Source organism: Tursiops truncatus, chromosome X (genome assembly GCF_011762595.2).
Source record: "Tursiops truncatus isolate mTurTru1 chromosome X, mTurTru1.mat.Y, whole genome shotgun sequence".
Lineage (NCBI taxonomy): Eukaryota > Metazoa > Chordata > Mammalia > Artiodactyla > Delphinidae > Tursiops > Tursiops truncatus.
In genome coordinates, this window is record NC_047055.1 from 19,562,986 (window position 1) to 19,579,377 (window position 16,392).

At 38.0% G+C, this 16,392-nt stretch overlaps 1 protein-coding gene across 7 annotated transcripts in view; it reads right to left on the bottom strand.

Annotated features, from left to right (window-relative positions):
* The window catches only part of SLC25A14 (solute carrier family 25 member 14), a 34,272-nt gene extending 18,167 nt beyond the window's left edge, over window positions 1-16,105 (bottom strand). For 2 of the 7 annotated variants that reach the window (XR_012329381.1, XM_073799575.1), the window contains exons 1-6: window positions 15,953-16,103; window positions 10,949-11,042; window positions 8,652-8,799; window positions 6,385-6,479; window positions 4,901-4,986; window positions 1,515-1,610 (exon numbers count right to left, since the gene is read on the bottom strand). Coding sequence is in view for 4 of the 7 variants with exons in the window: in XM_073799575.1 (XP_073655676.1) it covers window positions 1,515-1,610; window positions 4,901-4,986; window positions 6,385-6,479; window positions 8,652-8,799; window positions 10,949-11,042; window positions 15,953-16,084 (651 nt within the window). In the remaining 3 variants the exon portion in view is untranslated. Of the gene's footprint in view, window positions 1-1,514; window positions 1,611-4,900; window positions 4,987-6,384; window positions 6,480-8,651; window positions 8,800-10,948; window positions 11,043-11,161; window positions 11,606-15,575; window positions 15,782-15,952 lie in introns of those variants that run through there. The other 5 variants (XR_012329380.1, XR_012329382.1, XM_033849553.2 and 2 more) reach the window with 5 other exon arrangements.
* Window positions 16,106-16,392: the final 287 nt, after the last annotated feature.

Consider the following 16,392-nt stretch of genomic DNA (forward strand, 5'->3'; position numbering starts at 1 on the left):
GAAGGAAGGAAGGAAGGAAGGGGAAAAGAAAGTGTACCTCCAAGTGCTTTTTATCAAAAAGCAAACATCAAGGATCATTAACGGATGCTAAGATCATTTGGTGAAAGGTCATTAAGTAATAGGATATATGCACGTTGTTAGAATTTTACCCTACAAATTACTTGCTAATTGCAAAGGGGGAAAGAAACGTATCTTTTACTATGATAAGACCTGGTAGGCATCATCTTAACAAGTAAACGAACTTGGCATCACCAATTTTGGGACAAACTATCATTTTGTGTCTCTTGCTGTGATGCATATGAAATAGTGTCATCTATGAAGTTTAACATGCATCTAATCAAGCCAACAGATCTAACTTCTAGCTTACAGGAAATACAGGGGAAATGCAAGGAAACATTTTATATAAGAAAACTGACCTGACCTCATCAATAAAGGAAATTTGAATATGGACTAGGTATTAGATATTAGGGACTTATTAATTTTCTTAGGTGTGACAATGGTATTGTTATTATGTAGGAGAATGTCCTTATTCTTAGGAGATGCATAATGAAGTACTTAGGGGAGTAACACGATGTCTGCAACTTCCTTTCAAATAGTTTAGGAAAAAAAGGAAAAAGAGAGACTCATTAGATATTTAAACAAAAAAAGAGAGTGTGCACGTGTGTGTGTGTATGTGTGTGTGTATGGGTATGTGTGTGCATGTGTGTATATACATAAGTAGATAAAGCAAATAGGGCCAAACTTTGAGTCATTTAATCCAGCTATGTAGGTGTTCATTGTTCTGTTCTTCCAACTTGTCTGTATGTTTGAAAATTTTTATAGTAAGTAGTTAGGGAAAATTATAAAGAAATAATAAAAGTAAAGCTCTCTCTTTTAAGAGTCTATTAATGGATTTCCCATTCTACTCTCTACTACTAGTAGTCTTATTTAATATTACAATCCTAAGTGATTAAAACTGGATAAAAAATGACAGGAACAAAAATATTTTAAAAAGTATAGATAGAAGAGTGGAAGATAATACGACAAAATGTTAACAGTGATATCTCTAGCTAGTGGGACTACTGGATATTTTTATCTTTTATATACTTTCTCAACATTTTATAGTATATCTTTTACCTTTTATAATGTTAAAAAAGTTGTTTTAGGCAATAAATTTTGATCATAAGCACTACAGAGACTACCATAAACATACATTGCTGTGTTAATACAAAACTGGCAAAAATATAGATTGAAAAGTTAAACTCACTGTGAATTTGAACAAACCAAAATGGCTATCTCAAACAATATAACTTCTCTCACAAATACAATCCCCAAACATTAAGCAGAAATAAAGACAACTGATAAGTTTTGGTCCTTTCATAGCTGATAAGGAGCTTCTTACCTTATTTTTTAGGTTACCAAGAATCTTACATAGTATAAGGTGACAATTCACAATTTTATGGCTTTATATAAAAGGTAATTTTTGCAAATTCTAGCAACTGTGTAAAGAATAATACCAAGAAAAGATGACTCACCCTCCACAGACCCCTGGTACCTTCTTGTTGGTATATATCAATGAAGCTGCCAATCATGCTGCCTTGGAACAAGCTTCCTTGAGCCTGCATTCGAATCTAAAATCAGAAGAGGTGAACATTTTATTTTGACAGAGAACCAAATTGAGATGTTTCACTCATTTAAAATGAAGAAAACAGTATTTGGGAATTAAAAATCAGCTTACTACTATGATGAAATTAATGACTTAAGCTACATATAGAAAGAATGTAATTTGTGTCAAAGTATATTTTATAAAGACAATTTTTATCAGCCTCACATTCCTCATACTAAGTCCATCATTTCTGGAGTTGGAAAAAAATTTGGGGAAAAGAAAGAATGAGTACTCTGTAGGGATAGAAAATAACCCATTTAAACTATGATTAGTTTAGTGAAAAACTATAAACAACCTATATGTCCAAAAATAACAACAAAGGATTAGCTGCATAAACTATGATACATCCATTTAAGGGAATACTATGCAGCCATAAAATTTTATTGTAGAATAATATTTGTGGATATTGGAAAATGTCAACAATTAATTGCTAAATAGAAAAAGCAGGTTGCAAAGCAGTATGTATGGTATATCATTTTTATCAAAAACATGTAGACTTAAAAATAACCATATGTTCAACAAAGAGACTGACTAAACATACACACCCAAATGTTGACAGTGGCTTACGTCTAAGTGATGAAGCTCCAAGTGGGCATTTTTCTCTTTTGTGTTTTTTCCTGCCTTCCACTTTTTACTACATTGAACATGCATTGCTTATTGAAGTATAAAAAGCAGGAAAAAAGTTTAAAAATATAATTTAATGCTTACAAGACCTTAAATTGAGTTTTACTTGTAAAAAGCATGACACTGTATTCTGCAAAGTAGCCTTTGAGAGGCACAAGAAAGGAGATACAGCATTAAAAGGCCATGTAAAAGATTTGGTACAATTTCCACCGAATGCACATATAGATCATAGTAGTCAGTCACTAAGTACTAGTGGCCCAAATGTAGGCCTGATTTTCATGAAGCACAACTCTAGGTTTTAATAAATGCTCTTGGTAAATCATGTTACAGCAGCATGTTTTTATGCGGAAAGTCAACTGCTACTACTAAGAGTTTTGAAATAAAACCTAAACCAAATTAAAATGGAATAGAAACTATCACAAAGACAAATTGAAACCACAAATATCCTATGGTAAGTAGAAGACTTCTTTATGCAGGTGATTCCTGACCAGGGCTGGGATGAGGGTGAGGCAAGTGTGGCACTTTCCTCAGGCACAAAATGTAGTGGGGGGGGGGGGGGTTGTAAAAAACCTCAGTAATCCAGATAAATAATATCTTAATGTGATATTTTTAAAAATCAAAATTAATGCACAAAAACCCATGATGAACCAAGTATCAAAACTGTAATTAAAGACAGGATCCAACAGGGCGGGATTAGAGTGAGTGAGACGGATTGTACAAAATATTGCTATTTTGTTCATCATGAATTTTTCACATTCATTTTAATTTTTGAAAAATATTGCATAAAAATGTTATTTCTCTTGATTATTGAATTTTTTGGCACACCCTTACATTTTGCACCCAAGGGGAGTATCTCCCTTGTCCTAGTCTTGGCCCTGTTCCTGAGCAGTCTTGAAGGATAAATTCATGAGGAAAGGGGGAAAAGGCATTGCAGGCAAAAAGAGAACTACATGCACAAAGGCAAGGAAGCGGCACGTAGTTCAGAGAAAGATCTATTCAAGGATAAATGAAAGAATTAAACAGCCCAACTGTGATTATAACTCCTATATAGGATTGTGACTACCCCCGACCCTCCACGTCCCAGCACCACTCACCACTCAGCCCTACCTAAGGATATGAAAGGAAAAGGGAGATTGTAGCATTGGTCAATGGTTGTAATTGTACCAGACAGGTCAGAGCAACAGGAAATTGAAGTGAATCACTTATATGATTAAGTTTAGGACCCTGATGGATAACAAAGGAAGTTTTAGGGAATTAAATATTATTGTTCTTGAAAAGCACATTCTAACCAGTGTAATTATATTGCACATATTTTAGAGTTTTAGGATATAGTCAATTATCTTCAAAATACTTGTTCTGTAAATCTAAAGTGATATAAAAATTCTGTAGCTAAAGTATTCTCAATTTAACCCAGAAATATCATTTCATATCATTTCTTCATCAACCACCACTGGTTTCTTTCACGTGTGTTGTTTTTCAAGTCACTCTCTCGGTTCTCAAAACTCTGAATCACAATAGATCTCCCCTCCACCAACCTAGCCACTTGTGGTTTCAAATAAATAAAACATATGTTCTCTTACTCTTTTTTCTCACATTCCCCCTAAAATGATTTTTAAAAACTTGGGATCCTCTTACACATTTTAATCATATATTTAGTGCTTTTAATTATCGTAAGTGTAAATGAGTTAATAAGTAAAAAATGTTAACGATTTTATCTCAAAAATAAGATGCGGATTGCTATTATTAGATTAAGTTAGATTATTAGATTAAATAAGATATAGATTGATATCATTGATATTATTAAATAAATGTTTTATTCTGAATTTTGATAAAATCTGAAAGAAATTCAATTACGTTGTAAAAAAACTCAGCACCACTAACCTATACTGTTCTGGTTCTGAATTCAGAATATCTCTAATAGGCCAAAATATATCATTTTAAAGCCAAATCTCATTCTTAATAGAAATATGGATAAGACAGGAAAAGATAGCGACATTATAGATTTACAGTATTTCAATTAGTTATTAAAGGAGGCTTCTCTAAAAACTGTATTTCACTTTATCTCTTTGTCTGATACTCCAGGTTACACCACAGGTCAATATACCATACTGTGTTTTGGAATGGGTGGGGGAATGTGCCTTTCTTTTGTAAAGTGGGGCAAGGGCTGTTCTAAACACAAGCTCATTTTCAGATCAGTTTTTGAGAAGGGTACAAAGAAAGTAAGGGATCTGGAAATTGATTCCCTTAAAATTGCATAGCCCCCCCCCCAAAAAAATTGCATAGCCCCCTTGGAAAGAACCTATAAAGGTTTGCATACTCTAGTTTGAAGACCAATGGATTAATGCACATCATAATAAATTGACTACTATTTATTAAGCATCAACTACCTACCAAGTACAATGATAACAGTTTACATATATTATCTTTAATCCTTAACAACCCTATGCAATACATACTGAATTATCTTCATTTTACAAATGAAGAAACTGAGGCTTAAAGCAGTTAAGTGATTTGCCCAAGGTTTTACAGCTGGCAAGTGACGGAGTGGGGATCTGAGCCCAAATCTGACTCAAAGCTCATGCTCTTTTCGTGTCACACTGCATACATCCAACGCTGCCAGACTTCTCTTACCTTTAGCACATCGGTGGGATTGGCTATAGTGGAAGATATCACTCCTGACACTACCCCACATATCATATTAATTAAAAGAGTTTCATCTGTAAAAATGAACAAAAAAAAGAAAGGTCTGCTTGTAAGAGGTACCAGTTTCTGAGAACAGAGCGCTGAGCTATCAGAGAAAGGGAACCATGTCAGAGAACTGACTACAGAAATGAACCACAAAGCTTATGAAAATAAAGAAACTCAAATATTTCTAGGTTCCAAATCAGTACTGAAACATATAAAATTAAAATAGATATTTCTAAAACACACTGGAATATATCCTATTATTCTGTATAACTGCCAATATTCCATATAAATTCAGAATGTGCTATTTCTCCTTCAATCATTTCAAACATCTAAAGAAAAAAATTTGTAAGTCTTTTTCTGGAGAATCATCAACTCTAAAGACTCAGGAACCGAATGTTAAAGGATAAAATCTTATGTCTAATAGGAAAAAAAAAACCTAAATATTAATTTTAATTGGCCATATTATCTACTAGCCTCTATTTATTGACAGAAGATTTCTGTAGTTAAATGTGGAAAAACTAGTCATTTGGAACTAAATCCTCTCAGCTAGAAAAAAGAACAAAGAAACCACAGAGCGTATTGTTCTAAAATTCAATCTTCACCACGCCTCCTCACCAGAGCGAGCCTACAAGTTAAAACCTAGGTAAACCGGGCTTCCCTGGTGGTGCAGTGGTTGGGAGTCCGCCTGCCGATGCAGGGGACACGGGTTCGTGCCCCGGTCTGGGAAGATCCCACATGCCATGGAGCGGCTGGGCCCGTGAGCCATGGCTGCTGAGCCTGCGCGTCCGGAGCCTGTGCTCCACAACGGGAGAGGCCACGACAGTGAGAGGCCCGTGTACCGCAAAAAGGCTCCAGAAAAAGTTGACTTAGACAATAAAGCAATTCAAAGGACATTACGAACCGAAAAGCTCTCCAGCTGTCCCCAACTATGCAACAGCCTCAGGCCTGTAGTAAAATAACCATTTTAGTATAGTATTGAGCTGAAAAAGCTACAGCAGCAAATAGAGAGACATATGGTAATGCTGAATGTGGGTTAAGGTGGCCATATTTTGTATATATATAAAACTACTCTACCTGACCAAAGCTTATCAAAACCCACAGCTAGAGGATTCCTTATAGTTGAAGTCCTCTTGTAGATGAGGACAGCATTAATTTTCTCAACAAGTTTGCTCCATGTTCTCTCTGTGAGGACCAGAAGCCTTTTTTTGTTCGTTTGATAGGAAAAGGGACAAACTTGAAGAGCAGGTCCCTCTAACCTATACATCACCTCTGCAAGGATTAATCCCAAATCAGTACAAGCTTATTTTGTCCTTGCAATGACTGCTACCCATTCTCAGGCACCCTGTGATGAACACTTCTCATTAAGCATGATTTCAACAATCCCTTTGAGTGTTACCTTAAAAGAGAATAAGGAGTCTTATACTGACCTTCTAAACGTTCTACAAATAATCTCTTCAAGCTCTGGTAAATGCCAATTTTAATGGTGCCATATGATGCCTGTCTTAGTAAAGCAGGAGCGATTCTGCCAGAAAGAAGGAAAGAAAAAGAAAGTCAGTTATACTTAACATGCACTCACAGATTATACATATCTAGACAGCCTACTCACTTCCATCACCCCCCTCATTCCATAAAAACAGCAAAATACGCATTTTTTTCAAGCATCCATGGATTCATCAAGAGAGCACATCTAGGTCATGAAACAAACCTCAAAAATTTAAAATAATTGAAATCATATAGAATATGTTCTCTGACCATAATGGAATTAAGCTGGAAATCAATAAGGAAAATCCACAAACACTTGGAAATTAAATGATACTTCTAAACAATCCATGGGTGACATGGGTGTATTTTTTAAATAAATAGAATTGAATGAAGATGAAAATTCAACCTATTAAAATATGTGGGATGCAACCAAAGCAGTGCTGAGAGAGAAATTTATAGCACAAAATGCTTACATTAGAAAAGAGGGAAAGTCTCAAAATAATCAATAATTTAAGTTCCTACCCTCAAGAAACTAGAAAAAAGAAGAGCAAAATGAACCCAAAGCAAGCAGAAGGAAGTAAATAATAAAGAGCATAAATTAATAAACTTGAAAACAGGAAAATAAAGAAAAATCAATGAAACAAAGTTATTTTGAAAAAAAATCAATAAAACTAATAAAACTCTAGCAAGGGTCCCAGTAGTAAAAAGAGAAATGTCACCAACAGGAATAAAACGAGGAATAGCACTACAATTCTGCAGTCATTAAAAGAATAATAAAGGAATACTATAAACAACCTTATGCTCATAAATTCAACAACTTAGAAGAAATGGACTAATTCCTTGTAAACTACAAACTACCAAAACTCGATCAAGATGAAATAGATAATCTGAATAATCTCATAATCATTAAAATTTTTTAATTTATAATTTAAAAGTTCCCAAAAAGGAACTCTCCAGGCCCACCCAGATCATTTCACTGGGAGTTCTACCAAATACTTAATAAATGAATGCCAATCTTACACAATCTCTTCCAGAAAACAGAAGAGGGAACACTTCCCAACTCATTTTATGAAGCTAGTATTACCCTGCTAACAAAACCAAAAAAACAGTACAGAAAAGGAAAACTAACTACAAGCCAATATCTCTCATGAACTTAGATGCAAAACTCCTTAACAAAATATCAGCATATTGAATCCAGTAATGTAGAAAAAGTATACACCGTTACCCACTTCATAGATTTTTTTTTTAAATCAACCTTACTTCCTAGCAGATGCAGATATATCTTCAATCCTATCAAGGAGGTACCAGAGCCAAGATTTCACCCTATTTAAGTTCTGCTTATAAACTGAAGACATTCTCACTCATACCTCCTTTGAGATTCTTCCAAACTGCAGAAGTATACTTTAGCTGTTATAAATAGAAAGACAGCAGCAGCTCAAACAGTTAAGATTTTAAAATGATGACAAAACATGCATATTTCTGACTTTATTGCTTGCTATCTGAAAAAAATAATCTTGTGATCATCTGTGCTGATAAAAGAACAAGGTGAAACAGATGATCCATGATTCACTTGCTTAAGGATGTAATATTTGATTTTTTCCCCCAAGTAAACTATCTTTGAAATTAAGGCTAACGTAAGTTAATAATAAAACTGATATCCATTCTCTGAGCAATAAACTGGTACCCTAGATGCAGGAGTGGACTAGTAAATTGGCAGCAGATAAACAACACACTGGACAATAAACCACTGACATATGAATAACCAAAAGATGACCCCCCCCCAAAAATGATGGATCGCCCGCTCTTTCATTCTGCATTTTCTATTTAAACTGCCAGAATAGTATTTCTTTAAAGAGGAAAAATTTTTTTACAAGTCAGTATTTGGCAACTCAGGAAGATTATCACAGAAATATATACTGCGAATTGGTGCCGCTATTCACAGTGGCTATGGATGACTCTCAGGAAAACAGGAAAAAGCCAATGCTGCTTTGGCTTTTGAGATATCCACTTTAAAATGTATCGCTTATAGCCAAATGAACACAAGATCCAAAGCTCAAGATTTACAAGCAGGTGAAATATAAACTGGCACATCAATATTGAATTATAAGTTGAAATGGTGAATATAAAGGGCACAAACTATCAGACAGCTGAAATACATGGCTTCTCAAAAAAGTATTTCTATTCGTGACGTAAGGAAAGAGTCCAGTCTCACCCTGAATACAGAGCCAATACACCTTCTTCCTTATAGATTCGGAACAAGGCATGAAACATTCCTCGGTATTTTATCTCTTTGAAGCGGACATCAATACTTTGGCCTTGAACTTGAAGTCGCGTTTTGGTCAAGTCCACAGGGAAAGTTCCTGTGAAGGAACACACTCATTTATAAGTTTTTCCAAAGAATCACAGTTAAGTTTTGGATGAATTTAAGCCAATGGTAATTTTTAAAACATAAGACAAAGTTCTTTTTCTAACACCTAGGTCTCTACTTAAATATCACTATCAGAGGACAAGAGTTGTATGTGATAAAGTGAAATGTACTATATCTAGGCAGCAGGATTTGACCCACAGTATAACTGAAACTGTGATATAATAAAGTGCTTTAGGATAGTCCTAATACACTATAAATGCAAAATACGTAAATGTTTTAATTTCATCTGTTAACATACAATCTGGCATTTATCTGTCTCTTCCTTCTGCCCCCCTCCCACCTCAAGTCTCCCTACTTCTCCCTCATAAAATCTCCCCAAATCTTCACCAAGAAGATAGGAAAGCATGGGATTGCTGCTCCACATACTCTTAAATACTATTACAAAGTTTTGTGGGTTTTTTCTTTTATCTGTCTATGAGAAATAGTTTTCTAGTATTATGAAAGATAATGGCAAAGTCCTATTTGGCCTACTCATCTGGGTTCCTTAGGTAATTCAGGACTAACACCAGCACAGTGCTGAGTGGGAAATTTTCTTTAACCAAACTTCTTTCTCTTATTATATCAACACAGAGAAGTGGTCATTACATTGGCAAAATATATTTCAAGGACTATTTCAAGGTCTAAAACTAACAAGATATTTATGCAGCTCTGGTCACTGATGACCTTGATATCATAACACCAGACAATATGCCAAGAAAGTCAATAAAAACTAGTGGATTGGGGTCACTTATGAACAGTTTAGGAAAGAAAATTTGGAAGATGAAAAAACACAATCTAAAAGTATTTCAAAATTAAAATCAAATAGAAAAGAATCTGGTTTGATCTTGGTCAATCTTCTAAAATGGGAAAGAGGTTTGAAAAAAGGAAATCTGAATACTTACTAAGAAATTTATAAACAACTGAGCACACAGAAAGGCCACTTGTATAAGAATATAACAGAAACCCCTATCTTATCTCACTCCCTCTATATTTTCATGTATGTTTCCTAAGCATAGCAAATTAACAAATAATTAAACTATCAAAACAGCTTCCTAAAATTGACTTTTCTTAACTTCACTTGCCATACCGTCTGTAGTACTTTTTTTTCTTTAAGGTGTACATCTTTTTTTTTTAACATCTTTATTGGAGTATAATTGCTTTACAATGGTGTGTTAGTTTCTGCTGTATAACAAAGTGAATCAGCTATACGTATACATATATCCCCATATCTCCCCCTTCTTGCATCTCCCTCCCACCCTCCCTATCCCACCCTTCTAGGTGGTCACAAAGCACCGAGCTGATCTCCCTGTGCTCTGAGGCTGCTTCCCACTAGCTATCTATTTGACATTTGGTAGTGTATATATGTCCATGCCACTCTCTCACTTCATCCCAGCTTACACTTCCCCCTCCGCGTGTCCTCAAGTCCATTCTCTACATCTGCGTCTTTATTCCTGTCCTGCCCCTAGGCTCATCAGAACCATTTTTTTTTTAGATTCCATATATAAAGAAAATATTACTTGATAGCTTTGAGACAACAGTTTTTAAAACAAATAGGGCAGGACTTCCCTGATGGTCCAGTGGTTGAGACTCTGCGCTCCCAATGCAGGGGGCCCAGGTTCAACCCCTGGTCAGGGAACTAGATCCTGCATGCTGCAACTAAAAGATCCTGCATGCCACAACTAAAGATCCCACATGCCGCACAAAGATCCAGCACGCGGCAACGAAGGTCCTGCGTGCTCCGACGAAGGCCCGGTGCAGCCAAATAAATAAATAAATATATTTTTTTAAAGTACATTACTTTCTTATGATAATTTTTTTTTTAAATAGGGCAAGCGGGCTTCCCTGGTGGCGCAGTGGTTGAGATTCCGCCTGCCGATGCGGGGGACACGGGTTCGTGTCCCGGTCCGGGAAGATCCCACATGCCGCGGAGCGGCTGGGCCCGTGAGCCATGGCTGCTGAGCCTGCGCGTCCGCAGCCTGTGCTCCGCAACGGGAGAGGCCACAACAGTGAGAGGCCCACGTACCGCAAAAAAAAACAAAAAACAAATAACGCTACCATATCTATACCCTAAGGAGCAGGTTTCTCAGTTTTCACTTTCTTACCAAACTCAGCAACAATAGAGGCAAGGCCGCCATATACGAAGGGTTTCCAATTCAGACCAGACATCTCATGGCTTACAGTGGCACTTTTCTGGTGCTAAAAGTAAACACAAATCAGAACAAGGCACAAGAGTGAGGAGCATCTGTTAGTGTATGATCACATAATTTATATCAACAAAATTTGCAAATAAAACAAACGTAGAGAAGAAACCCTACCAGGTGGAATGACAAAAAATGAAGGCTCCTGTTTTATGTGATGATCATGAATGTGTTCTTTACTGCCATTCTGTAGAGGTAAGTGTTCGATTCACTCAAATATCAACCTGTGCCCTTCACGTTCTCTAGTTTCTTTAATGTTATTCGCATCCCCACCCAAAGAAGAGGTTTCATTCCATCCAGCACACCCAACTTAGACATCCAACTAGACAATTACAAGTGAAGGAGCCTGGACTTTAAATTATATAGGCTGAGGCATCTCATAAAAGCAGTTCATGGTATTCAGTTAGCTTGATTCACGTGCAAGGCAGACTGACACCACTACCCTCTCATAGTCTTAGTCCTCTCATCTCTCCACTAAATTTTAGGGTTTTATTTCATCTAGCTACTTTCCAGCTACACACAACCTCCCCCCACTAGGCCCAGGGTAAGTTAAGCACATTTTCACCTTCCTTCTGGTTCCCAGAGGAATGATGGCAATATGGATGATGTCTCTCCTCTCTCTGACATTTAACATACATCCATCTAATGAATCTCCTTTTCCCTGGCCTTTTAAAGCACATACATACAAATATTGTTTTTCTTTGATGTTTGGGTTCTTTAACAATGTATACTACTCCCCATCCCCCTCACCTCCTTCCCCATCCCGCCCCCATTAGACCTGTCACCCTCAATATTTTCAGCCTTTTTTTCCGGCCACTCCCAGCTATTTCCCTCTTGGATTTTATTTTTTCCAGTTCTGCCTTCTAAATCAGTGGTTTTCAAATTTCAATGTGCACCAGAATCATCTAGAAGGCAGATTAAAACATTGACTGCTGGGCCTTACCCTCAGAGTTTTTGATTGGTGGTCTGGGAAATTTGCAAATTTGCAAATAATGCTGATGCTTCCACGCTTTAAGAACTACTACTCTAGGCATTGCCTACTAAATCCTGGTCCAGCTGGAAGCAATCTATTTTCTGAGGATGGATTCTCAGATTTCTTTTAAATATTCCTTTTTCAGATCTTCATGGTATGCATACTATTGAATTTCAAAAGCAACTTCAAGTGGTTTACAGTCAGGAATGAAGACTCTAAAGTCAGACTTGCCTAGGTTTAAATCCTGACACCACCACTTATTAGTTCTGTGACCTTGGGCAAGTTATTTAACCACTGTGTGCCTGAGTTTTCTGAACTGTAAAATGGGAATAATAATAAATACTATATTATAGGGTTGTTGTGAAAATTAAATAATATATGTAAAACACTTAGAAAAGTACCCGGCACCTAGTTCAACTATTAGCTATTATCATTATTACATTTTTGAATAGTTAAGTACTCAAATATACATTTTAACAGATAATACTTACTGCCCACCTCCCCTACTGCCCAATCTGGGGTTAGCACCATTGAATCACAGTCTCTTTTTATGGGAGACAAGGTTTTGTTTCGTTTCCACATAAGGAATTCTCTGTAACTAAGCACAAAAGAACAATTTTCCAGAGAGGATAGCTAACATGCAGACAAATGTTTTAGAGGCCAGAAAAATAATTATGGAAACTTCCTTTCAAACATAGTATGATCAGCCAGTCCATCTGACAGAGTCTGCAGTAGACAACTCTTTTGGAGGAAAACTGTTGAAAATAATTCTAAAAAGCAAAGTAGCAATAAGCAACTCAATTATCAGCTGCAGCTTGAGATAAGTCTTGAGTACTAAATACTACCTTATCAACATTTTCAGCTATGCCCATATTTTAAGATTACAACTGATAGTAAAACATGACACAAATGATGAGAGGGTAGGCATGGAAAAGCAAGGACCATGGCATATCCCTTCTCTAAGTTGGGGCAAGGTGGAATGCCCTTTCCATTCACCAATTTAGAGATTGCCCAAAACAATCAAACATTTCAAATGGCTGCTATACTTGTCTCCAACACTTTCTCTTTATAACTTCCTTCAACTCTTTTCATCGCAGAAGAAGCCTGACTTGACTACCTGCTACCCAGCCTTTTAATAAAGAAGATGTGCTCAGGGTTCAGGGATCAATAATAAAGCAATTAAAGGCAGGGGGCAAAGCCACAGCAGGGACCAGAAAGACCAGTCACAATCTCAGGTCCGTTAGCCCAGTGGTTCTTTAATGAAAATGTTCACGATTCTGGCTTGAACTAAAGAAAATAAGGGCACCTAGTGCCTTTTATTTCAGCTAAATGTATTTAATGTAAAGGACTATTACAAGATCATGTTCTTCCTACTCCTGGAGCATTTTTTAAAAATCACCTTTCTTGTATGAAATGTATTAGTAGTTGGTAGCTGATATTGTTTAGTGTTCTTATTTGGCAAAATAAGACTGGCTACCCTACTTTGTGCTCATTTTTGTCATTCTCTATATTACACTTCAATTACTACAGCTGAAAATTTCAGTCATTTTTGTAGGGGCCATATCACACTACTGAATCACTCAAATGTCAGCTAAAACCTTTTACATAAGGCTGTATATATGCATGCATGTTATGTCATAGCTATTCCACAGCTGTATAATGCTCTTTTGAGCCTTCATGTATCCCTTATATATCTTAAATCTCAGGCATACAAATAATGACTAGGATGAGGTTTATCTTCTGGTTGCCCCATGTCATTTTCTCTCTTAACTAGGTAAGATCCCTGAAGGCCGACACCATGTCCCACAGTACTTTTTATAACCCCTACAATAGCTGGTACAGAACTGGGTACACGTCTATTATTGATAAATACTTGGTTGGTTCCAGTGTGATGTCCTTTATGCATGTATACAGCCTGTATGTAAAAGGTTACGGGGAAAATTTGAAAGTTAACTTACTGGACCTGACCAATGCTACACACTGTACACAACACTTTGCTGGTCCTCAGAGATTCTCTCCCTACTAATTCTCTCCCCTGGCTTTTGTTGCAGAGAATTACTTGTGTAAAATACCCCAAGCACTCTAAAAATGATTTTGACTTGTGGGGGCTATCCCCAGATATGGGTAAAAGAAAAGAGTCATATCTGAGTTGAAGTAGAAATATAGTACCTTAAATATTTTTATCGTGTTAAGAAGCCAATGAAAAATGCCTTCAAAATGCAGACATGTATTCTGAAGTCTGACTAAGGGAAATCTTATAGCCTAAAGAGTCAGAAGAATATCTAGAACACAAATTACATAACCCTGTTACACTACTCCAAAGATCTGGTCAGAAAAATGCAGGTGCCTTTCTTGCTTTCTCCTTTAAGGAAGAGTAGGCGTTAGAGATTCTCAGATTCAGGAGGTAATAATGGAGAGTCAAGCAAATGTTTATTGAAGGCATACTAAATGCCCAAATGTGCTATGGGTATAAACATGATGTTTAAAACAAACAAACACACACACACACACACACACACACACACACACACACACACACATGTTCTAACACCATGACAATATTTATGTTTCCTGGATAATTAAGGAGATGGGTGTGGGGATAAAAGTTGTATGAAATACAGTTCTTGCCTTTCAAGAGCTTATAAACTGGTGGAAGAAATCAGAGTAGTTCATTAAAGAAAAAAATAAGTGCCAAACTATGTAGCACAAACTATAAGAGCAGGAGAAGCATGGAAAATGAGACAATCCGCATGGGCTTGAATAATTTGAAAAGGCTTATGGAGATGAGAGAACTTAAAGTGGGCCTTGACAGAGGGCAGGTAGAATCTCAACAGGTATAGGTAAGGAGAGGGTGCGGGGAGGAGAACAGGATGGATAGATACAAATGTGGGGAAAAACACAGCATGTGGAGGCAAGCATCAGTATGGTTTGACCCAGAAGGAAGAGTGCAATCTAACTGGAACAGAGAATTATTTTATCTGACTGAAACAGTATCAGACAAAAAGTATGATAAGGAACAGGTTAAGTTGAAAGTCCTGAAACCAAAGTGTGTGTGGCAGGGTGGGAGGGATACTGTAAATTTTTGAATAGGGAAGTGACTTGAGGAAATCTACCACATTTAGTTAGCCTACTAGGGCTGCAGCCAACCAGTGGATTACAAACAGGAGAGGCAGGGAAACTAGCTTAGGATGGTGTGAAGTAAAGCAGACAAGATGTTTGTTGGCAGTGAGGTTAGAGATAAACTTCTAAAACAGAGACACAAAGGAACTTGATGATGTAGGGAATGAAGGGGAGGGAAGAGTTCATGATGACTTGAAGCATCCCCAGCCTGAAAAAAACAAGGAAACACTGACAGAACACTACAAATGTCCCTGCTGTTACCTTGTCTGAGAAACTAATTCATGTTAATAATGGCTGTCATCCTAATTAGTTAGCTGAACTGCATTTTAATAGATGCCTTCAATGCCTTGACCTCAAGGAGTGGCAGGGGGTAGAAACTGAAGGGGAGCATCTTTCAACAGCATCCGTCACACTAATACAATGGAGGTGTTTGCTTACTCCGCTTACAATCACGGCCGCCGTTGCAAACTTCACCCTTAGAAAAATTAGGATTATTCCGGGAAAGATACCCATTCACCCTCTGGGTAGCAGGATCTTGCCAGTTCCTCAGCTGTCAGAGCGAGTTCGTGGAGAGAAGGGAGGCGCCTGAAGGAGGCGGCCTCCCTGGGGGGTCGAGGAAGCAGGGTTCAATCGAAGAAGTAAAACCACCGATGCCAGAAGAGTGAAAGACAGGGAAGGGACTCAGCTGAGGGGAGAGAGAGACCAAAGGACCGTTAAGCCCCTCCCAGGCCGGGAACCAGGCCAGCCCGGCCCCGCGCGGCCTGGCGCGGCCCAGCCCCGCTCCCCAGCCTTGAAGCCCAGGAGCTCCCCCTCACCTGCTCGGGCTCATCGGACGACTGGGAAGACGAGGCTCCCACAGTCGGAAGCGCCACTGCAACGCCAACCCGGAAGTATTGGTACCAACGGAAGTAACCAAGTCGTCGCCTCGGCAACGGTGGTACAGCCATTCCAACTCCGCCCCCTCCGAGCCTAAAAGAGAAGGCGCGAAATAGGAGGCGGAAATGACAAGGGTCTTAACGGAGGAGTCGGGCAGGCTGCAGGCGCAAAGGCCCAGACGGGGCAACCCGACTCTAGGGAGGTGCAGGGAGAGGAGGCTAAGACATGAGAAATTTGGCAGCTTCTGCAGCTAACGTGGGTGCAGAGATGTCGCCCCGTCACCGCATCACCACCCACTTCGCGCGTACAAGGACTAGGGAAAGGAGGGGCGGGGTACGAGGGGCGGAGCCAGCAGAGTGAAAGGGCGGAGCGGGGCGCC